The sequence below is a fragment of the Salvia splendens genome, chromosome 18, assembly GCF_004379255.2.
Source record: "Salvia splendens isolate huo1 chromosome 18, SspV2, whole genome shotgun sequence".
Lineage (NCBI taxonomy): Eukaryota > Viridiplantae > Streptophyta > Magnoliopsida > Lamiales > Lamiaceae > Salvia > Salvia splendens.
This window is the reverse complement of record NC_056049.1, coordinates 23051116-23075930: the sequence shown is the minus strand read 5'-3', so window position 1 is coordinate 23075930 and position 24815 is coordinate 23051116. Positions and strand designations below refer to the sequence as shown.

At 36.3% G+C, this 24815-nt stretch overlaps 1 protein-coding gene, 2 long non-coding RNA genes and 1 pseudogene across 4 annotated transcripts; all 4 read left to right on the top strand.

Moving 5' to 3' along the window:
* The first annotated feature begins 2885 nt into the window (after positions 1-2885).
* On the top strand, positions 2886-7323 carry LOC121776076 (1-aminocyclopropane-1-carboxylate oxidase homolog 11-like). Its single transcript, XM_042173203.1, has 4 exons — positions 2886-3016; positions 5781-6277; positions 6408-6729; positions 6936-7323. The coding sequence occupies exons 1-4, from the start codon at positions 2915-2917 to the stop codon at positions 7209-7211; spliced, it is 1197 nt and encodes a 398-aa protein (XP_042029137.1). The 5' UTR covers positions 2886-2914; the 3' UTR covers positions 7212-7323.
* Positions 7324-11610: 4287 nt separating this feature from the next.
* LOC121776945 lies at positions 11611-13982 on the top strand (annotated as a pseudogene).
* A 2693-nt stretch (positions 13983-16675) lies between these two features.
* LOC121776285 lies at positions 16676-18816 on the top strand. The gene is made up of 3 exons (XR_006045271.1): positions 16676-16947; positions 18182-18241; positions 18773-18816. It is a non-coding gene; the product is annotated as an uncharacterized LOC121776285 (long non-coding RNA).
* Positions 18817-22487: 3671 nt separating this feature from the next.
* Positions 22488-24784, top strand: LOC121777091. 2 transcript variants are annotated; one of them, XR_006045363.1, is made up of 3 exons: positions 22488-23967; positions 24135-24194; positions 24726-24766. It is a non-coding gene; the product is annotated as an uncharacterized LOC121777091 (long non-coding RNA). The 2 variants fall into 2 exon arrangements; XR_006045362.1 differs by having other exon boundaries at positions 22505-22902; positions 24726-24784.
* Positions 24785-24815: the final 31 nt, after the last annotated feature.

The window sequence follows — 24815 nt, the reverse complement described above, 5'->3', positions numbered from 1 at the left end:
ATTATGTAAATTTTTACTTCATTTGAAGGTTAACTTCACGGACATGAAGCGAGTGGATCTGATCAAGGAGATCGCGGCGGAGTTCGAGTTGATCGCGAACCGGCTGTCGGAGACGGAGGTGGCGACAGTGGCGTCGGTGGTGGAGCTGGAGCCGCAGCATCTGGTGGAGATCGCGAAGCGCGCGCAGAAGCTGACCGGGTCGAAGAATGTGAAGTTGAAGACGGTGATCGACAAGTCGCTGCTCGCCGGAATCATCATCCGGTATGGGAATTCCGGCTCGAAATTGAGTTTAATTACTCTTAGGTTGCTGAATGTTGTATGTGAATTCAAGAATTATTGAAGAATTCGGAGCTCTGTTCATCAAAGCTAGAATTTGCCCGAGCAAAGGCGGCGATCGGTTTCAGCTATAAATACGGCGAATTGAGCTACGGAAATTCTTGTAATAATAATAATTGAAGTTCATCCTCTTCTAATTCGGCTAAATTTTCATTCTTAATTATTTATTTGATCAGAGAGAAATTTGTAAATGCTGATGCTAGAAGGTGTTTGATCAATCTGATTTTACTTCACTCTTGTTTAGAAAACGCTTCACTCTTGTTCACAAAACACATCACTCTTATTCTGATTTTACTTCACTCTTGTTCACAAAACACATCACTCTTATTCTGATTTTACTTCACTCTTGTTCACAAAACACTTCACTCTTGTTCAGAAAACACTTCACTCTTGTTCACAAAACACATCACTCTTATTCTGATTTTACTTCACTCTTGTTCACAAAACACTTCACTCTTGTTCAGAAAACACTTCACTCTTGTTCACAAAACACATCACTCTTATTCTGATTTTACTTCACTCTTGTTCACAAAACACATCACTCTTATTCTGATTTTACTTCACTCTTGTTCAGAAAGCGCTTCACTCTTGTTCACAAAACACATCACTCTTATTCTGATTTTACTTCACTCTTGTTCACAAAACACTTTACTCTTGTTCAGAAAACACTTCACTATTGTTCACAAAACACATCACTCTTATTCTGATTTTACTTCACTCTTGTTCACAAAACACATCACTCTTATTCTGATTTTACTTCACTCTTGTTCAGAAAACACTTCACTCTTGTTCACAAAACACATCACTCTTATTCTGATTTTACTTCACTTTTGTTCACAAAACACATCACTCTTATTCTGATTTTACTTCACTCTTGTTCAGAAAACACTTCACTCTTGTTCACAAAACACATCACTCTTATTCTGATTTTACTTCACTCTTGTTCACAAAACACATCACTCTTATTCACAAAACACATCACTCTTATTCACAAAACACATCACTCTTATTCTGATTTTACTTCACTCTTGTTCACAAAACACTTCACTCTTGTTCAGAAAACACTTCACTCTTGTTCACAAAACACATCACTCTTATGTTTTGTAAACAAGAGTGAAGTAAAATCATGTTAAGAGTGATGTGTTTTGTAAACAAGAGTGATGTTATTTGTAAACAAGAGTGAAGTAAAATCATGCTAAGAGTGACGTGTTTTGTAAACAAGAGTGAAGTAAAATAATGCTAAGAGTGATGTGTTCTGTAAATAACAGTGAAGTAAAATCATAATAAGAGTGATGTGTTTTGTAAACAAGAGTGAAGTAAAATCATAATAAGAGTGATGTGTTTTGTAAACAAGAGTGAAGTAAAGAATAGTATTAATATGTTGAGCAACAAATAATGAACTCACTGTGCCATTTCATCAAACACATATTGTGCTCATATTAATATACATCTATTCTTCTTTATCTTACAATGAATCTAACCAAGAGATTTATAGGGAAAAAAAAATATATTCTAAACTACTAACATCAATATTGCTACGACTAATTTCATCCCAATTTGAATGAAACAATGATTCCTCAACTTTAATTAAACCTCCATTAATCAATTCATAATTCAACTCAACAACTCCTTCAATTCCCATTCCATTGTCCCTCACCGTTTTCCAACCCTCCTCCCTCGCGGCCGCCGAGAAAACAAAATTCAGTCCATCTCCGATCAAGCACCCGATCCTCCCGGTTGGAGAGTCCAAAGTCGAAGGACTCTCTGTTAGATCCCAACTCGGATGGTACCATTTCATTAACCTTTTTCGGCCCTCAGATTCCGCCGCCGCCAGAAAGCTCGCGCCGACTTCTTCAAACCGCCGACGAATCCAGCTCTCTTGGCTCTCCAGAGCGTGATCACCGCCGTGAAACGCCTCCACTTCGGTGCCGCGGAGAAGATGAAGAAGAACGATCTCAGCATCTTGTTTTTTCTGTTCTGGAGCAGAACATCGACAATCTCAATCTGGAAGAAAATGAATCACGTATGAACTAATGAATTTCATAATGTAATTTCCAAAAATACCCTCAACATATTTTCTATTATTAAAATAAATAATATTTGTTTCATTAAGATGTGTGGCTGAGATTTGTTCTCTAGTTATACACTTAAGATTAGTTATACATTGATGACTACCCTATATATATATATATATATATATATATATATATATATATATATATATATATATCATAATTATTTATGTATTTTATAAATTATCGAGGTATTAATTCTTGACAAGCACACTATCCTAATTGTAAGTCCTGTGTCTGATTAAACATTAATTTTGGCTTTAACGTAACAACCACACAAGACAATTACACAGAGGCCATCATAATTTACGTTTTATGGTCCATTAATTAATAGTCCAAATTGTCGTTTAGTTTGATATTTGATACTTATGTCGTTTTATGGTCCATTAATTAATAGTCCAAATTGTCGTTTAGTTTGATACTTATGCCTATATATACATGGGTTCTTGTTCAGAGCTTGAACTACAACACAATTTGCTTCTCTAAATTCTTATTTTAATTTGTAAATGGCGGCTCTAAATTCCAACAGTTTCTATCATCGCCCTGAGTCCAAGTTCCCACCTAGCTTGTGGGGTGATCAATTCGTCAATCATGTGTCCGACTCCAAGGTAAGTATATAATTTCACTTTTCCTACCAAGGTGGAATAAATAGGGATGTCAATCAAGCATATCGGTCTCGATTTGGGCCAATTCTACACTTATCAGGCTATTTGGGTTATAAATTATCAACTCTAACCCTGACAATTATTGTGAACTCTAACATAATGTTTCACATCAATAATGTGCCCCCTATATATATATATATATATATATATATATATATATAGAGGGAGATGATCAAAATAAAAATGCATTTAAATCCAGAAATACAACCCAAATCTTAGCCCTAGGATTAGATGATCTAATGGTCAATAATTAACCAAAAACACGGAAGGTCATAATTAAGCAATTTTAGGTCATATTATAATATTTGGGTTTAATGTCATGCTAAGATCATTTTAGGTCATGCTTTGTTAGCATGACCTAAAAATTAACTAACTATGACCTAAAAGTGCCCTACGTATGATATTGTTCTGCGTTTCTGTATTTAAATCTAGTTTTGCATAGATCAAAACCATATATATATATATATATAGAGAGAGAGAGAGTTGTGATCAATGTCGAACCAATTTAAAAGACCGAACTAGAGACCAAATCTGGGCCATTAGATCTAGTTTTTTTGATGAGATGTGCTGCTGTGTAAATTTTTCGGTCTTCATTACAAGCCCATTTTACTTCATTGTATAGGTTTATTACTTCATTCCGTACGTAATATCTTGAAACTACAACATGTTTTTACTTTCTTCCAATAGGTTTTGAAATGATTCAACATATGTTTCATTTGAATTCATTAACCTGAGTTTTTACTTTATTTACATTAAAAAATACAATTTATTCAAGTGCGTTTATTACTTCATTCAAAAACGTTATTACTTCATTGGATAAGATTTTTACTTCATTCCAGTAGGACTTCAAATGCTTCTACACATACTTCATTCCAGTAATTTATTACATCATTCCATGTGTTTATTACACCATATCGGCGTTGTGGCGGTGGTGATAGATATTGTAGAGAGAAAGAACGGCAGGCGACGGCGAAACCGCATTTACGTACTGGAATGAAGTAATAATCCTACTGGAATGAAGTAAAAACCTACTGGAATGAAGTAAAAAACCTACTGCAATGAAATTAAATCTTCGTAACATGTTAGTATGACTTATTTACCTTTGGATGAATTAAAAAAAGCTCGTGATGAAGGCGAAAATAATTGATAAATTTGTGCCTCTCATCCATAAAAAATTAGATCTAAAAACCCTAATTTGGTATGGTTCGGTGATTCGGTCTTTAAGAGTGGATTTGTGAATAATGGGACTCTAGATATATATATTAATATATATATCGAGGTATTAATTCTTGACAAGCACACTATTGAGGTCTGGCACCATTGATTTTAGAGTGGCAGTAGTAAAAGCTAGTGCGTCGTCTATTTATAGATTCTTCATAACAACTTTCAGTTGTGATAACAACTTTGGCAGAGAATCTTAGTCCTTGCTGGAATTGCGCGTCTTATCCGTCGAGTCAGCTTATACGTATCCCCTTTCTGTTTCGCAGTGGTCCTAGATAACCGATTGAGGATCGCTTTCCAACACATCGGCTATACGTGTCCTCTTCTGCAATGTAATATCCCAGGCTAACTGCTTGCACATCACTTTGATCAACTCACATTGTTTTGGGCCTTTTTCGCCTTCTGCGCCAACATGATCAGTTTGGACTTGTTGTCCTTGGTCAAGCGACATTCATGCACAATTAACACTCGATTTCTGCGTAAAACTAATCAAGTAGCCTACATTTTACCCTCTAAACCTATGCATGAAATAGGTCTTATCAGTAATGAATACTGCCAAATACTCCATTATAGCGTAACTCATTTATCTTAAAGTTGTATGACTAAAAATGATCTGAAATGCATATTTTTATCATATTTTATATATTCATCTTTCCTAAAACTAAATTTTATAGCGGATTGAATAGTTGTTGTAGATATCGTTTCATTTCCCACCCGTTTACACTGTAATTAATGATTGGAACTAATCCCAATCACAATGAATGGCAGTTTTTGGAGCCCTTCAAGGTCATGCATCATAATCTTTTACAATTATTTATATTTGGTTGCTTATATAAAATAGTACTCCATCCGTCCCATAGTAGATGTCACTCTTTCTTTTTTAGTTTATCCCATAAAAGATGTCACATTTACTCTTTTTGAAAAAGTTTCCTCTCTCGTCAATTATAAAACTATATTTTCTCTTCCCACTTAACACACAAAACAACATCTCCAAAAATCTCGTGGCATCTTCTTTAAAACGGAGAGAGTAGTAAAATAGTAGTAAGATATTGTTAGGCCGATTAGTTGGAATGGGCTTTTTACAAGACTAAATTAACATTGGAAAGAGATAATGGGAACAAGAGGGAGAGGCAGTGAGATAGAAATCTAGAATGGTTGGAGCTCCGATGTCGGTATGTCAATGCAGAAAATTATACATGTGGACGGGCAGGCCATGGGCCTTTATTGGCCCGTCCACAGGCCTTTATTTAATATTGGGCCGACATAATTTCCAATATTGGCAACCGAACACAAAATTAAAAGCTGTCCGCCAGATTATAACCAGCTAGTCTCCCCAACCGAACACCAATAATAGTTATAATTCGTTAAGCAGTTGTGATTTTTTGCTTATAACACGTGCCACATACTATTTAGAAAAGAGAACAATTAATCTCTTCTATGACATTTCAAAAAAAAAATAGTAGGAGTAATCAGTTTGTGGGTGCAGATAGCAGCAAGCATGTCGGAATACAACCGAAGCAGGGAAGTAGAAGCGTTCGATGCCACGAAGAGCGGCGTGAAGGGGCTTGTCGACGCCGGGATCGCAAAGATTCCCCGCATTTTCATCCACCAAGACTACATACAGGAAGACAAGACTGTCTGCGATCTAAGCGTTCCGGTAATTGACTTGGGATCGTTGAGCAATAACCGCGGTGAAATCATCGATCAAGTTAGAGCTGCCTTTGAAGAATGGGGAGTTTTCAAGATCGTAAATCATGGCATCCCGACAAGCTCGTTGAGCAAAGCGATGAAGGCAGTGAAGGAGTTCCACGAGCAGGATACGGAGGTGAAGAAGCAGTATTACTCGCGGGATTACTTGAAGAAGGTTGTCTACAACAGCAACTTCGATCTCTATACAAATGCCGCTGCTAATTGGAGAGACAGTCTCTACTTGATCATGGCTCCCGACCCTCCCACACCGCAGGAGCTTCCTCAAGTTTTCAGGTATGAGTTGTAGTCATATCAGTTGAGTCATGAACTGATATGCTTTGTGATGTCAGTTAATATTAATATATCAGCAAACTGATATGTGTTTAATGGTTTGGATTTTGTAACTGGATGATTATATGTGCAGAGATCCGATGATGGAATTCTCGGAGCAAGCTAAGAATGTGGGGATCAGTGTGTTTGAGTTGTTGTCTGAGGGTCTTGGATTGAAGAAGAGTCACATGTTAGACATGGGGTGTGCCATGGGAGAGTTTCTTGCTTGCAATTACTATCCGGCTTGTCCTGAGCCCAACATGACATTAGGTTTCGGTAGCCACACAGACAGTGGATTTCTGACTTTTCTGCTGCAGGACGAAATCGGGGGCCTACAGGTCCTGCACAAGGATAGCTGGGTTGATGTGCCACCTTCCCCCGGATCTCTTCTCGTGATCTCCGGAGATATGATGGAGGTAAGCAATTTGGTTGGATGCTGCATCATTATGTTATTCTCCATTTGTCCCTTAAAAATAGAGATTATGAGAACGATACAAGTTTTATTGCGAAATTGATAAAGTATGTAAGAGAAAGAGAAAAGCAATGTTAGTAATGTTAGTAGTAGATAGTAGGACCCACCTTATCCGTGAGTTAATATGTTGGTGTTTGTTGGCTGTTGCAGTTGATCACAAATGCTAGGTTTAAGAGCGCCTACCACAGAGTAGTGGCGAAGAATTTGGGCCCCAGAATCTCAGTGGCATTCGTGTTCAGGATGCATCTTGCAGGAAGCGGGAGCTCCCAGCTTTATGGGCCGATCAAGGAGCTCCTGTCCGAAAATAATCCACCCATTTATAGAGAAGCCAAAGGAGAAGAGATCGTTGCGTGTCGATATGCGAAAGGAATCGAGAAGACTCCTTTACTGTGGTATTTCAAGCTCAATAATATACAACAGCCTTAATCAGTGAATGAAGTGCATTGCATTTCAATCATATTCATCATCACCATGTACTATTTGTGTGCCTATTTCTTTTCGTAGTCTTTATCAAATAAAATGTCTTTCTTTTCTTGAATATTTGAATATTACCTAAGCTATGTGTTTGGATAACTAGTAATGAGAAAGAGAGCATAACATCACAGTTTTAAAAAATGAATTTGAAAAGATCATTTAGAAACGCAACTTATTTAAGAGTGAACGGCATGAAATATCCCTAACTTTTGTATGTATTTTTTTTATTGCTCGGCTGCACACGCATTAACCGCCACACCATAAGTATGTATTTTTTTATTTAATCACTGGCGTACCAAATACGTGTTTGGCAGAATTTGACCAATCATTATGTAACAGTATAAGAAAATTATATTTTAAAAATTAAATATCTAGAAATTTAAGGAAAAAATAATTATTTTACTTAAATATAGTATAATTATTTCGAATCAAGTTCGAAATCACGTGAAAATTGGTAATAAAATTTTCATATCACTTCTTTTGTATTGATATATAATGATATAACAAATAACAAAATTAATCCGTAGAAAGAAAATAAAAGTGATTCAAAAGATTTCCCGGTTGCACACGCATTAACCGCCACACCATAAGTATGTATTTTTTTTGTTTGACCACAGGCGAACCGAACACGTCTTTGGCAGAATTCGACTAATCCTGCTCGACCGGGTTTGCGGATTAAGGCCGAAAGTGTCCCCAACGGGTGGCGGGGTTTGAACCCGTGACCTTAAGGTCACCACAGATCCGTGCTGCCAACTGCACTGCGACCCGTTGGTACCATAAATATGTATTTTAATCATCAATTATGCTTGAACTTTAAGTTAACGACATAGCCACCCAACCTTAAATATTCAGCTGAATCTACCATATAATAAAATCCCCAAGTAGCCCATAATATTTTAATTATAAAATTATTATTAAAATTTGTAGTGTAGAAAAATTTTGTAGCTTAATATGTTAACTGAATTATTATTAAAATTTGTAGCATAGTACAATAATTTCGAGGCTTAAAGAAAATAAACTAGAAAAGAAACCCTAATTGGTAGAAGGGATTGGTTAATAACTTTCTATCTGCTTATTTAAAGTAACTAGCTAGTAAAGCAAATAAATATAAAATCACAACTTAAGTCGTCTCAAAGTCATGTATGCATCGGAGAGAATACAGATCATTTAACAAGAAATGGAGGGAGTATAATTTTAAATATGAGATATCTTTTTATAGTGCGGAGGATATTTAAAAGGACTTAAGATCTGAAAAAGCATAATTCATGTTTTTGATAGTTTTCTTAAAATTGTAGTAACTTTCTCTATATAACTACGATTATTGAGGCTTGTAAAATACCAATGCAAATCTCTTTTGAAGTTGTAGTGGTTGATGGCATTCAACAAAATGGTTGGAATCCATTTTACCCTTTTATTTCCTACCCTACTAAACAAAATCCATTGAATAACCAATTGAACAAGAATTAAACTAAACTACACGCAATCGAGTAGTTATTAGTTGACATTCCACTCGATCAAGTGACTTGCTTATGTGTTAGATAATTTTTATTAAATGACCAAGACTTTGACTGAGGCTTGTAAGATGTCATTACAAAACTCATTTACAAATGTAGGGAGTGATTGCCTTAAAATTTTTATTAAATGAAGGGATTGATTGCCTTAAAATTCTCGCCATTATACAAACTCAAGCTTACTATTATCATCAAAATTTTATTTGAGATATCTTTAGAAATAATTTAATACGCTATTGAGCAACTACACAGCTGGCCAACCACAAGTATACATGGAGTATTAGTCAGCTGTTATTATTATTTTTTTAGAAATTTATCGCACAGCCGCCTAGTTCTTAATTTTTATTTAATGCAACAACCGAAGGTGACAACCATAAATATGCATTTTACTATTTTAGTAATGTACTTCTATATATTTCTTACTAAGCAACTTTCTATTTCTAGGCATAGTATTCTTTTTGGATATTTAGGCATGTTTTATTTCTTGACAATCATACTGTACTTAAGCTCGAAACATAAACCATAAACCACAATAATTGTTGTCGTAAGCAATGGCGGGCGCATGATTCAAATACTGGGGGTCCAAATTATTATTAACAATTGTTATATATTTTTAGTGTCACCCAACATGAACAACTTTAAAATTAAATTTACCAATATTATATGACATATATGTATATTTATAAGGCTAAAGAATTACGACTATTTTTCAATCTTAAATTATAAAGATCAGTGTGACAAAATAAACTATGAGAATCGAATAAATAAAATAATATGAAAAATATCATATTTATGGGGGATAACTTTATGATCTTATCATAACAATATTAACACAAATGAAAAAATAAATAAAATTACACAAATTCATTAATTTAAAAAACACATATTACTTGCTAATGAATTAACTATAAAATTAGAGAAATAAGTTAATTATTATAAAATTGAATAATCTAACTATGATAAAATCTATTAGGAGAAATTACAAATTATATACTCCCTATAAATAAATTACTACTACAAAACCAATGAGAAATACTCTCTTCGTTCTTCTGTAGTAGACGCATTTCTTTTCGGCACGGAATTTAAGAAAAGTTGTATTAAGTGAGATAAGTAAATGAATAATAAAGTAGAAAAGCAAAAAAGGTAGAAAGATGAAGAGAGAATAAAATAAGAAAGCGTAAAGTAATAGAGAATAAAATAAGAAAGCGTAAAGTAAAAGAGAAGAAAAGTTGTTGCTTTTTGCCAAAAAAAGGAAACGATTCAGCTATAGTTGGACAACCTAAAAAGGAATACAACTTAACTACGGAGGGACTGAGAGAGTATAAGATAATCCATGAATCGACCTCTATATCTCAAGCTTAAATAGTGAATATGGAACCAACTTATACCCTAGAGAGTAGTCTTGTATTTGTCGTATAAATATATAATATATAGTAAAAAGACAAACGGTTGGGGGTTCCAAGGGACCCCATGCCTCATGATAGGTCCGCCCCTGGCCGTAGTATGCATTTTATTTATATGTTCTGTTTAAACTTTAATTTTGGTTTATGTAACAACTGCCAACTACACAAAGTTTTGACATCTACATAATTTTGTATATATGGTTAACTTATTGTCTAAATTCAGTTTCAATTAATTTGATTTTTTTTGTTTGCATAGGTGTGGTCCGGCTCCCTCTTCTTCTTGGCTGCCTTAATCGCTTCTACATACATTTACATGAATTCTTTTTTTAACTACTACGCAATTATTAACAACAACTCACCTCTCTCTATATATATACATCGATTCTTAGCTTGTTTAACTACAACACAATTGGCAGTTCTAATAAAATCTTTATCTTGTTGTTTAGGATTTGCAAATGGCGGCTCTAAATTCCAACTGTAGGGATCAGATCACTTAGGTTCACTATTACCGGGACCTCTTTTTATTAGGCAAGAGCTGAGATGGCTAATCTCAGAAGGAACAAGCTAGTTTACAGAACCAAATATTACAATCAAGAAATAACAGAGATCACTTGCAAGAATCACAGAAAACCCTAATCTATTGCAATGCCTCGACCGCTTGCAATAGCACTCACACAGTAATTCACCTGCACACTCACAAGACTTGTTAGTAATAAAGGAAACAGATCCTAACGGATCTTAAACAAGAATACACCGTAAACAAGAAAACTTGGAGCACCAAGAACAGATGATGGCTCAGGTCGCACACACGACTTCACAAGGGCCAAAGACCTCCTCCGTCTTATCCAACAAGTCACAAGGGAGTACCGTGGAAACAATCTAACCCCGAGCTAGGGTTACCCGATTACTACCACATAATGTCACCCCACACGACCAATCACTCACAAACACAACCACAATGCCTCAAGAACCCTCGGAACTCACGGATCTATGAAATCCACCGAATATCTTCCCAGAAACAACAAGAGGACGAACTCAACCGTCCGAACTCACACAAATCTCCAGATCAACTCAGAGGTTGAGAGATATCACTCGATCCTCTATATAAAACAGAGAAAGGAGTCATCGGAGAAGAAAAAAACGGCCGGAGTTTCAGAGAGAGAGAGGTTTCTAGAGAGAAGTCAGAGAATCGACTCAAGGAGAGAGAGTGTGTATTGGATAGAATTGAGAGAGTGAAGAGTGAAAGAGTCGCATACAGACTCAGAGGAAACACACCTCAAATCCAACGGCTCAGCGCCATGATCCGAGTGGAGGTGACACGTGGCAGCCATCGGGATAACTCTCATAAGTAATGGGCCAAGTCCAGAAAGAATCAAGGCACCAATGTAAATGGGCACTCAGATTAAACAGCCCAACTGAATTAATCAATAAGCCCAAATGGTTAGTCCATTATTCCACACCAACAGTTTCTATCATCGCCCCGTGTCCAAGTTCTCCCCCAGCTTGTGGGGTGATCAGTTCATCAATCACATTTCTGACTCCAGTATATATATATATATATATATATATATATATATATATATATAGACTTAAATTCAGTTATGGATATGAGCACTCTCCTATATATATATACACATATGTCTCAGCTTTCATTTTTATTTTCACTTTAACAAGGATTAATTGTTTGCATTGATTGTAGGTTTTAGAAAAATACTCAAAAGACAATTGAAGTGCTGAAAAATGATGTTCGAAGTCTGCTAACAGCTCCAGAAACTAAAATGATAGACACCATGAATCTGATCAACACACTCGAGCGCCTAGGCGTTTCGTATCAATTTGAGAATGAGATCGAAGACAAACTGCAACAATTTTTCAATATCAATACGAATTATCATGATGATGAAGCCTATGATTTGCACACAGTTGCTCTCCATTTTCGATTGTTCAGGCAGCACGGCCACCCTATATCTACTGGTATATATATGTGTGTATTATATACCTTTCTTGTTTTAGTTTGGCTATAAATAATATGAATATTTTTCAAGCATAAATATTTGATAAATGGATGGATGAGAAGGGTAATTTCAAAGAGAGCATTAAGAGCGACGCGAAGGGTTTGCTGAGTTTGTATGAAGCTTCATACCTTAGAACACGCGGAGAAACCATACTAGACGAGGCACTTGCTTTTACTACGGCCACATTGAAATCAATGGTGGCAAGCCTGGGTTCGCCCCTTACGGAACAAGTTGCACATGCCCTCGTCCAGCCGTTGCATTTAGGGCTCCCTAGAGTCGAAGCACGCAGCTTCATCTCCTTGTATGATAAAGAAGAGCAAAAAAATGAAACCATATTGAAATTGGCCAAGGTTGACTATAACTAATAAATAATGTTATGCTATACTAATAAATAATCTTGATTGATATATATAGGTGGTGGAAAGAATTAGGGCTTATCTCGAAACTTTCTTATGCAAGAGATAGAGTGGTGGAGTGTTTCTTTTGGGCTGTGGGAGTGTATCATGAGCCACAATATTCTCATGCTCGTATCATGCTTGCCAAGACCATTGCTATGATATCTCTAATAGATGACACCTGCGATGCTTATGGTACAATCGAGGAACTCGGGGTTTTCACTTAGGCGATACAAAGGTAAGTTGTCCACCAAGAATCGTCTTACGTTTTGGCTGCTCAGACTTAAAAATGCTGGTAGAAAAAGTTAGTGAAATGTTTGTTCCACTTTTATATACTACTATCAGTTTTATAATTAAACATGAATGGACTGAGTTAATGGAATATAAAACATACCAATCACGTAATAAAACTGAAGTGAGACAAATAATTACAAATGGAGAGTGAGTGTGCAATTAGGTTTCAGTGGTCAACAATTAGGTACAACCTTGTTTACTTATAAAAAAATTTCTTGCTTGCTTAGATGGGATGATGGAGAAATTGCTAGACTCCCAGAGTACATGAGACCTCTCTACAAAGCTCTTTTAGAACTGTACGAGCAATTCGAGGAAATATTAGCTAAGGAAGGACGATCCTATGCAACACATTATACAATAGAAACAGTATGATTTGTGTGTCTTAAGGAGAAATCTATTAGTACTATTATAAAAGTGTCTATTCATACAAAAATTATATATATGCAGCTAAAGGAATTGGTAAGGGGCTATTTTGTGGAGGCGAAGTGGTTCATAGAAGGATACTTGCCACCATTTGAGGAATACCTGAGCAATGCTCTCATTACCAGCACCTACTGTTACCTCACCACCTCTTCTCTCCTGGGAATGGGAACTGCTCGAAACGAACACTTTGAATGGCTAAGTAAGAAGCTTAAAATGCTTGTGGCTGCACTCACAATATGTCGATTGGTGGGTGATGCATCTAGTTATGAGGTACGTATGCATCTAAAATCCTTTCGCTAAATTCTCGCATCAAGTTGAAATGCGGAAAGTAAATGCTGAAATGATGGAAAACTTTGATAGCTTAGGAACTACATTGTAGCTTCCTTGTTTTCTTTAAAACATTACTTATCTTCTTCTAAGGAGAATACCAAAGAAAACACAATCTCTTGTTTTTGTACATTGCTATTACATAATAAACCCTATTTTTGTGGAAAAAAACCCTAGACTTTCTATAAATTTTGGTGTTTAGACAGAGAAGGAGAGAGACCAAGTTGCAACTGGCATGGACAGCTACATGAGAGAGAATGGTGTGACAAAGGAAGAGGCCATGGCCAAATTTTGGAAAATGACTATGGATGCGTGGCAGGATAGCAACGAGGAGTATTTAAAGGAATATAAATAAAATAAATATTTAAACTCTATATTTGGTATATTAGTTTGTATTTAAGTTTGAATTGTAATTATACCAAAATACCATTATTAAATCTTAATCAAAATGGAAAGATGAAAAATAAGACTGGCCAGAAAATTAACACGGGCCAAATGGTAATTTAATTTATATACCAAACATCAAATAGAATTAGAATAAATATTATTATCATTGCGGAACATGGCTACCAAACGAACCATAAGAATAAAACCGGGATACATTCATAATTGGAAGGAATTTGATATCAAAGTATCACGAACATGTTAAATATAGTACATAGATAAAGAAACAATCTGTAGGGATCAGACCACAATGCATTCACTAATTACCAGAACCTCTTTTGTTACACCACGTACAAGCCAGATACAAAAGAGAAGTAGATACTAAAAGTATACTCATTCATACTATTATATTTATTTCTCTCGAATAGGAGTATTTGATATGTTCAGGCTCATTAATGTAAGTACATTGTATTTTTGTACTATTGTGTAACATTTTCTCTTGCATCTAATTGTCACTACTCATGATTAACTGAATCCATACCAAAAACTTGATTCAAAATAATTATTAGAAAATTTAATTTTATCTTAAATTTGACCTTATTTAATTTAAAATTATACCATTTCCGCCAATAAAAAATAGATTAGTTTTTTCCAGTTTGGACCGCCCCCAATTAGACAAAGTTTAGATAAGGTAAGTTTTGAACTACTAATAACGTGGATCACACAATCCCTTAACGCTACTTCCATTACCTTTTCTCTCTCTGTCTCTTAACTAATTACACATTAAAACCTCGTGCTATATATAACTTTATGAATTTTTGGGGGACGGAGGGATTAATATTTTCCAAATTATTGCAAATTAATTACCATGTAATTTATTTTAAGTTAATTTATTATTTATTAATTGTTTTTTAATGTAAAATATTTTAATGTTCAATTATGTATGTGGAGTACTACCATTTATGTTCATTTATCATGTGTGGTGTTTTTAATACTCCCTCCGTCCCTTAGAAGTATGAACTATTTCCTTTGCCTGCAGGGGCAGCGCAGTTGGCAACGGAGGGGCAGATCTTGCTGTAATGAGTCTGGGTTCGAATCACACTACTGTCGTGTAGTTGCTTCCATCTCCTTAGGAGATGGGCTTCTGACAGCTAGTGGGTTAAGATCTCCCCCTTAACGGGCTACTGCGTACCCCGATTGGACCCACTCGCATGATGTCGGGCCGGAGTGTGGGGGCCGCCAAGGTGACGGAATCACCTTTTGCTGCAATGAACTATTTCTTTTTTAGTCCATCCCTAAAAAATATGAACTTTCTAATGGAAACTCCTTTCTCTCTAATGAGGTGAGACTCATTCTCCACTAACAATACATTAATTACTTTTTCCTTTTATCTCTCTCTTATTTTACCAATTATAAATTAAAACTCGTGCCGATCCAAATATGTTCATATTTTTCAGGGACAGGGGAGTAATCAAATAACTTAGATTTTCCTTTTTTAGTGATAAATGTAATCGAACTTTTTTGATATTATACGTTTAAAATCAATTTATAAATATGAATTAACTAAAATTAAATTATATGCTAATCATTCTGTAACAATATAGGTAAATTATATTTTAAAAATTAAATATCTAAAATTTTTAAAAAATAAATATTATTTACTTAAATATTGTATAATTATTTCGAATCAAGTTTGAAATCACGTGAAAATTGGTAATAAATTTTTCATATCACTTCTCTATTCCGTAGTGATTCAAAAAATTGCCTCGTTGCACAAGCATTAACCTCCACACCATAAGTATGTATATTTTTTATTTGGTTTGATCACATGCGTACCGAACACGCCTTTGGCGGAATTCGACTAATCCTGCTCGACCGGGTTTGCGGATTAAGGCTGAAAGTGTCCCCAACGTGTGGCGGGATTTGAATCCGTGGCCTTAAAGTCACCACAGAGGCACAGATCCGTGCTGCCAACTGCGTTGCGACCCGTTGACACGATAAATATGTATTTTAATCATCAATTATGCTTGAACTTTAAGTTAACACTTAACAACGACATAGCCACCCAACCTTAAATATTCAGCTGAATCTACCATATAATAAAATCCCCAGGTAGCCCATAATATTTTAATTATAAATTATTATTAAAATTTGTAGTATAGAACAATTTTGTAGCTTAATTGTAACGACCCGCTAAACCGATATTATTATAAACTATATTATTAGCTTGATTATCTATATAAGTAACTTTTATGTGATTAAATCCGAGCTACGATAGATAGTCGTCGTTGTTGTTTTGACAATAGGGAAGTGAATAGAAAACGTAAATATATATATTACCCCTATAAGAATATAATAAATTTAGATGAATAAATAAATAAGATCCCAAACTCATAATCTTGATATCCGATACATCTAACAAAAGTCCAAAGAAAATTTAATTTATACATCGTATGTTTTAAGAAAGCGTGTACTTCAACGCGAACGGCCACGAAGTTGAACCGATTATACCTACACCCAATTAAATAAACAAGTAAATAAATATACAAATAATAAAATTTAATAAAACAAATAAAATATAAAAGAAAGGGATATGCAGATCCGGGAGGATCAAATTTTTCAGCACGGCATTAAATGCTGCGTTTAAGTAAGAGCAGCAAATCATATTTGAGATAGGAATAATGTCATACAACTTTCATCTTATTCTTACCAGATAAGCCACTTGCATCTTGCAAGATACGCCACTTACCATCTTTATCTTTTATGTATAAGTACATATATGCAAATCATTTTCTTTCACACACATCACCATAGACATCCTAAATTCTCTACACACACCAACACCACATAGGATGGAGGAGTCCGAGGGGGGAGATTTGCACACAACTGTAGAGTCAAGCACTACAATCCAACCATACTTTATTTCCACATCAAAGGTAAATCTCCTTCCCCAAATCTAAACCTTCAATCCATGAACTGCATAGCATGTTTTTTTTTATATACTCAACCAAATCGCACAATCCAAAACAATAACTACGATCTGGAATCAATCTTTTAATCGTTTAAATCGAAGCGAACCGAATTCAAGAATCAGACTTTAATTCATGAAATCAATTAGAAACTTACGGGGGCTGTTTCGGGGTTGTGCGGGGCTTTTCGGGTTGGTTTCGGGGCTGCGCGGTGTCGTTTCGGGGCTGTTCGAACAGCTAGCAGACCCGTGGCGACCGCAGACGGCATGGAAGCGGCCAGCAGCAGTGTCTCCCAGCGTCTGACGGCGAAGGCGGCTTGGCTGGACGTTGAGGACAGCGGTGGCTTCGTGCGACGGAGGTGGCGAAGCCTGAATCGGCGACAGCGCCGACAGCACTGCAGCGGCAACACTTCATCTTCCCGGCGAGCACCGGCAGCGTCGTGAGGTGAATTGGAGAAGCCGACGGGAATTGGGAGGAAACTGCCGATTTGGTGAGAGAGAAATAGAGAGAGACGTGGAGATGGTGGAAGTATAAATGGGGCTTTTGTTTTTTTTAAAAAAAAATATTTGGGCCTTTGGTTGTTTTAAAGGAATTGGGCCTTTTTAATTCAATTAGATGATTTGTAAAGTTGGGCTCCATTTAATTTGAGTTGGGCTTTAGAATTTTAATTTGAGAGATAAGGTGGAGAATTAGGATTTTTGTAAATAAATCTTTGGATTGATAATTGAATAAATTTAATAGTGAGGAATATTTAATTAATTTTGAAATAATTTTGAAGTATGAATAATTTATCCCAAGCCGGGAAAACATATAATTTTTCTTAACAAAGGGGAAATAGTTGCGAGAATTCAATTATGCACTTAAATAAATTTTGAGATTTTTGTTCGATATTGTGATGGAAAATACGAGGAGTTACCGGAGGAATTATGGGCGTAAGCGGCCGACCGGCATCGCCCCGCGACGCCTCGGGCGGCCACTAAGGAAATGGAAAGAAAGAGGGAGACGATGTTCTCAAGTCACATAAATAATTAAGGTTAATAAAGAAGTGCTATTACTTAAATTTCTCAATTTAATTAATATGCAAGTTTCTAAAATTTTCTAACGGTGAACAAATGATAAAAGAAATAAAGTAGGGGGCATGCATTCCTATCAGTATGTGAATTTCTCGAGTCTTATTAGTACGTTGTTTGTTTTCAAAAAGGTTATCTCCGCAAGTAAGGTCGGAGTAAGAAATTCAAGTTAAAGGAACTAAACGATGAAGGTGAGCTTTCTTATACTAAAAATACAAATCGTATTTTATGAAAACACGAACACATGTTTGTGATTTTTTTTAAAGATGTTGTCTTGCCATAAATGTTTGGTGTATGATGCCTATCTGTTTGGCTAAGGCCAAGTGAATTATGAAAGATGATATATGTGAATCGATTCGATTTTGAGTCCTAGTAGGGTGGTGTCCCTACTTGGAACCTCTGACCGTGAACGGCAGAGAAGATGACCGTGGAAGGTGGCCACCTTCCCGGTACATGGAAACCTCTGACATGATGGGCAGGGAAGGTGACCGTGTGAGAACACCATCTCAACGGCAATATGTGATCAGATATGGCTAAGTACAGGAAAAAGGGGTTGCAACCCAATGTGATATTTTTAGTAAGCTCGGGTCTTTTCAACAACACCCCGAGTGTTACTGTGATGATGGCTTGACAATATTTTCAAATGTATATGTGTATTCTTCGGCAATGTGTTCACTGAGTACTTTTTGTACTCAGCCCTGCATATATTTCTAAATGTGCAGGTTGAGCAGCGAAGTGGTGGAGGAAGTGCTATTGAGACAAGACATTTAATTCAGTCAGATTTTGACTCTCGGAGGTTCATGTCTTCATACATGGAACCGCGTTCATTTGCTTCCGTTGTGCATCTTAAAATACTCAGGTCTAATTTTGTTCAAAACTCTGATTTTATTTCAAGCTATTCCCATTTGTTTCGAGCTATGGTCGATTTTTGTTTTCCCCTTTCTTCCCCGTTTCTTTAATCCTCCCCTAGTCGCGATCAACCGTGTTTTCTATCCTTAGAAAATGCGGTCGTGACAGAGAGGTATCAGAGCATTCTTTCCGCTCTGAACCCGAGAGTCTTCTTTGAAAATCTTTGGTCTAGCCTTGTTCCACTAGACTGTCTAATCAATGAAAATGCTCTTAGCACTCCCACCAATCGCACTCAACGAGGAAAAAGGTAACTTGTTCTTTTTCAAAAGAAAGTCAAGATGTTTGAAAGTTTGAAATGGACAAATAGCTCATGCAGTTAATTTGAGTGAAAAGATGAAAATACCAAGTTTAAAGAAAGAGTTGATGTTTCTTGATTTGGAAGCATGCTTAAAGAAAGAGTTAGTATGTCTTTTCTTGGCTAAATGGAAAAAGGTACTGAAATATGAAAGTATAAAGTATACGAGTCTGGTACCAATTGTTGAAATGATGTCTCTTTTCGAGTTTGTGAAATGATATTTCTTTTTGAGTAGTCATTGAATCATGTTGCTAGTATGGGGAAATCAAAATTTCCAAAGAACATAGAATACTTAGATATGCATTCCTTCTAGAACACGATATGAACTCGAACTTAGAAGTACAGTATGAACATTTCTCGCTTTCCCGAGCGACAAAAAGAAAGGGACTCGATAAGAAAGAAACTTCGTCATGAGAAAAGCAATCCAACATAGAACAAAACGATGTTTCTAGGAGGATGGTAGGGGTTAGATGTCATTCTCTACGTCCCAATGACATGAATAATTTGGGTTAACCATTGTCTTTCTTGACAATCCAATCACTCCAAATGATCATACCTTTGATCCAACTAAGCGATGTACACATACATAGCAAGAGAATATAATTACAATGCAAAGAAAGAACCTAGCTCTACAATATAAGTAAGCAAAAACGACGTGTTACGAGGATGACTGCGATGACGAACCAAGAGTACCAAAGAGTCGTAATCCCCACATATGGTCAGCTGACGTGATCGTAAAGTGAAAGTAGCTTGTGACCAAAGTTTCCCATAACTCATTTACCATCCTCTATAAGGAATTAGACAAGGGAGTATCACCATTGTAGTTAACCAAGAAGATTCATCAGCAACGCTTACTTGGATTCCCATGAATTTCATTTTCTCGCACCCCCTTGATCAAAATACTTTTTGTTGAATTAAGATATTAAATGCCTTCTTTTGCAAGGTAATGTGCCATTATTTTCCCTCTTCTATGTCAAGGTTGTGAATCACTTTCAGTTTTGAGCTTGCTCCCTCATGTTTTCTGATAACCACCAGTGACTACGGTCCTTCTTTACTCGTTCTGTATAAAAGCAATACTTTGACTCTCTGAATTCCTGCCACCAAACTTCTATACTAGGAGCTGCTTTATTTATAGCCTTCATAATGAACATGTTTCCCTAAACTATTGTCTCTTCAATGATAATATATTCTTCAAAGATCATTAGTAGATCTTTAGTGTTTTCAAATGTGCTTGCTGACACTCATTAATTTATAAAGAATAGTCACTTCTTCTTAATCCCACTATAATTATTCCATCATGCTTTGAGCTCTTTAGCAACTCCAAGTCTAAAGTAATTTGCTCTCTTCCCGAACTAGTTTGCTCTGGTTGTCTTCTCTACTAATTAAGTTCCGTGACTTGGTTATAAACTTTGTAAATTCGTTAACGTGATATAGTATCACGATGTTGTTGACCCAAAAGGGTAGTTCCTTGTTATTCTTCTTTCTCAAATCCACTTGAGCCCAATCATTTTCAGTCTTACTATATTGGAGTAGCCATCTGGTGAGACCTTAAACCATTTAATTTGACCCTTTGTGATTTCAGACATACTTATTGACAAGCTATTTGTTTTACATGAGTACTCTCATTTTCTGAATTCAAATATGACTGTTGTCTCTTGATTTGAGCTTTTCTGCAAGCTCCATATTTAAAGATGGCATATTGCTTTTCCCTTGGCTAGTTTCCTTTTGTTGCCCTCTTTATTAGTTAGTTTCCCTGAATTGCTTATAAACTCTAAAATTTCGTTGATATGATCTTCTATCACAGTGTTGTCGAGCAAATTGCAATTGTTTGTTTTTTCTCTTCTTTTCAAATCCATTTGTAACCAACCATCACAGGTCTTCCTGTTATCATCTAGGGATACTTGAAACTTTTCTACTTCACTGTTCATTTTGATTATATTATTGGCAACCTATTATTGACATCTACATTCTATTCATCATACCCTCACTTTCGCAATTTATTCCATCTGGCAAGCTCTTCCCACAATAAAATTTCCCAAGCTCTATGGGTATAGCTCAAGCCCTTTGAAGTTGTATCTTTTCTTTTCTGGGAATGAGCATAATGAGCTCAATTGAGCCTAGTCTTTGCACTTCATGAAAACCTTTGTTGCAAGCTACTGGTGAAAGTTTGTGGTGAACCAAACCCTCACGTAATTGAAATAGTTATAATCGTTTTGTTTTCATGGTTACCTTGGAGCCTACGCAAAGAAAGAACGATTCGAATATTTCTCTTGGAATCCCAAATTCAGTTCCTATCAAAGTTAAAACGGTTAGATCAACTCTATATTTCCTCGCGTGAGACCCTCATGGGAGACAAGACATTGACCACCTCAGAGAGAAAAAAAAAATCCTACGCCGACGAATGTCGAATCGAATTGAAATTTAACATCGGGGAGAAAGTCTTTTCGAAAGTGTCTCATTCCAAAGGAATAACCAGATTTGGACTCAGAGGGAATCTAGAACCACGATCTATTGGACCCTATGAAATTCTGGAAGAAGTGGGCCCGGTAGCATATCGTTTGGCATTACCACCCAATTTTTGGGAATGTGCACAACGTATTCCATGTCTCCCAACTTCGGAGGTACGTGTTCGACCCGAAACATGTGATTCGTCACGTAGAAATCTCTTTAGAACCTGACCTAAGCTACGAAGAAAAGCCGATAGAAATACTAGACCGGAAGGTGCAACAGCTTCGGAACAAGTCGATTGCGACAGTAAAGGTTTTGTGGAAAAACCACGGACAGGAAGAAGCAACATGGGAGCTAGAAGAGAAAATGAAGGAGAAATATCCCAAGCTTTTTGTCTAATTACTTCTTAAATTTCGGGACGAAATTTCTTTTAAGAGGGGTATAATGTAACGACCCGCTAAACCGATATTATTATAAACTATATTATTAGCTTGATTATCTATATAAGTAACTTTTATGTGATTAAATCCGAGCTACGATAGATAGTCGTCGTTGTTGTTTTGACAATAGGGAAGTGAATAGAAAACGTAAATATATATATTACCCCTATAAGAATATAATAAATTTAGATGAATAAATAAATAAGATCCCAAACTCATAATCTTGATATCCGATACATCTAACAAAAGTCCAAAGAAAATTTAATTTATACATCGTATGTTTTAAGAAAGCGTGTACTTCAACGCGAACGGCCACGAAGTTGAACCGATTATACCTACACCCAATTAAATAAACAAGTAAATAAATATACAAATAATAAAATTTAATAAAACAAATAAAATATAAAAGAAAGGGATATGCAGATCCGGGAGGATCAAATTTTTCAGCACGGCATTAAATGCTGCGTTTAAGTAAGACCAGCAAATCATATTTGAGATAGGAATAATGTCATACAACTTTCATCTTATTCTTACCAGATAAGCCACTTGCATCTTGCAAGATACGCCACTTACCATCTTTATCTTTTATGTATAAGTACATATATGCAAATCATTTTCTTTCACACACATCACCATAGACATCCTAAATTCTCTACACACACCAACCCCACATAGGATGGAGGAGTCCGAGGGGGGAGATTTGCACACAACTGTAGAGTCAAGCACTACAATCCAACCATACTTTATTTCCACATCAAAGGTAAATCTCCTTCCCCAAATCTAAACCTTCAATCCATGAACTGCATAGCATGTTTTTTTTTATATACTCAACCAAATCGCACAATCCAAAACAATAACTACGATCTGGAATCAATCTTTTAATCGTTTAAATCGAAGCGAACCGAATTCAAGAATCAGACTTTAATTCATGAAATCAATTAGAAACTTACGGGGGCTGTTTCGGGGTTGTGCGGGGCTTTTCGGGTTGGTTTCGGGGCTGCGCGGTGTCGTTTCGGGGCTGTTCGAACAGCTAGCAGACCCGTGGCGACCGCAGACGGCATGGAAGCGGCCAGCAGCAGTGTCTCCCAGCGTCTGACGGCGAAGGCGGCTTGGCTGGACGTTGAGGACAGCGGTGGCTTCGTGCGACGGAGGTGGCGAAGCCTGAATCGGCGACAGCGCCGACAGCACTGCAGCGGCAACACTTCATCTTCCCGGCGAGCACCGGCAGCGTCGTGAGGTGAATTGGAGAAGCCGACGGGAATTGGGAGGAAACTGCCGATTTGGTGAGAGAGAAATAGAGAGAGACGTGGAGATGGTGGAAGTATAAATGGGGCTTTTGTTTTTTTTAAAAAAAATATTTGGGCCTTTGGTTGTTTTAAAGGAATTGGGCCTTTTTAATTCAATTAGATGATTTGTAAAGTTGGGCTCCATTTAATTTGAGTTGGGCTTTAGAATTTTAATTTGAGAGATAAGGTGGAGAATTAGGATTTTTGTAAATAAATCTTTGGATTGATAATTGAATAAATTTAATAGTGAGGAATATTTAATTAATTTTGAAATAATTTTGAAGTATGAATAATTTATCCCAAGTCGGGAAAACATATAATTTTTCTTAACAAAGGGGAAATAGTTGCGAGAATTCAATTATGCGCTTAAATAAATTTTGAGATTTTTGTTCGATATTGTGATGGAAAATATGAGGAGCTACCGGAGGAATTATGGGCGTAAGCGGCCGACCGGCATCGCCCCGCGGCGCCTCGGGCGGCCACTAAGGAAATGGAAAGAAAGAGGGAGACGATGTTCTCAAGTCACATAAATAATTAAGGTTAATAAAGAAGTGCTATTACTTAAATTTCTCAATTTAATTAATATGCAAGTTTCTAAAATTTTCTAACGGTGAACAAATGATAAAAGAAATAAAGTAGGGGGCATGCATTCCTATCAGTATGTGAATTTCTCGAGTCTTATTAGTACGTTGTTTGTTTTCAAAAGGTTATCTCCGCAAGTAAGGTCGGAGTAAGAAATTCAAGTTAAAGGAACTAAACGATGAAGGTGAGCTTTCTTATACTAAAAATACAAATCGTATTTTATGAAAACACGAACACATGTTTGTGATTTTTTTTAAAGATGTTGTCTTGCCATAAATGTTTGGTGTATGATGCCTATCTGTTTGGCTAAGGCCAAGTGAATTATGAAAGATGATATATGTGAATCGATTCGATTTTGAGTCCTAGTAGGGTGGTGTCCCTACTTGGAACCTCTAACCGTGAACGGCAGAGAAGATGACCGTGGAAGGTGGCCACCTTCCCGGTACATAGAAACCTCTGACATGATGGGCAGGGAAGGTGACCGTGTGAGAACACCATCTCAACGGCACAATGTGATCAGATATGGCTAAGTACAGGAAAAAGGGGTTGCAACCCAATGTGATATTTTTAGTAAGCTCGGGTCTTTTCAACAACACCCCGAGTGTTACTGTGATGATGGCTTGACAATATTTTCAAATGTATATGTGTATTCTTCGGCAATGTGTTCACTGAGTACTTTTTGTACTCAGCCCTGCATATATTTCTAAATGTGCAGGTTGAGCAGCGAAGTGGTGGAGGAAGTGCTATTGAGACAAGATATTTAATTCAGTCAGATTTTGACTCTCGGAGGTTCATGTCTTCATAC

Coding starts and splice junctions, on each gene's coding strand:
- LOC121776076 (XM_042173203.1), top strand. CDS start 2,915: ATGGCGGCTCTAAATTCCAACAGTTTCTATCATCGCCCTGAGTCCAAG. Junction 3,017..5,780: donor ATCATGTGTCCGACTCCAAG/GTAAGTATATAA, acceptor TTGTGGGTGCAG/ATAGCAGCAAGCATGTCGGA. Junction 6,730..6,935: donor TCTCCGGAGATATGATGGAG/GTAAGCAATTTG, acceptor TGGCTGTTGCAG/TTGATCACAAATGCTAGGTT.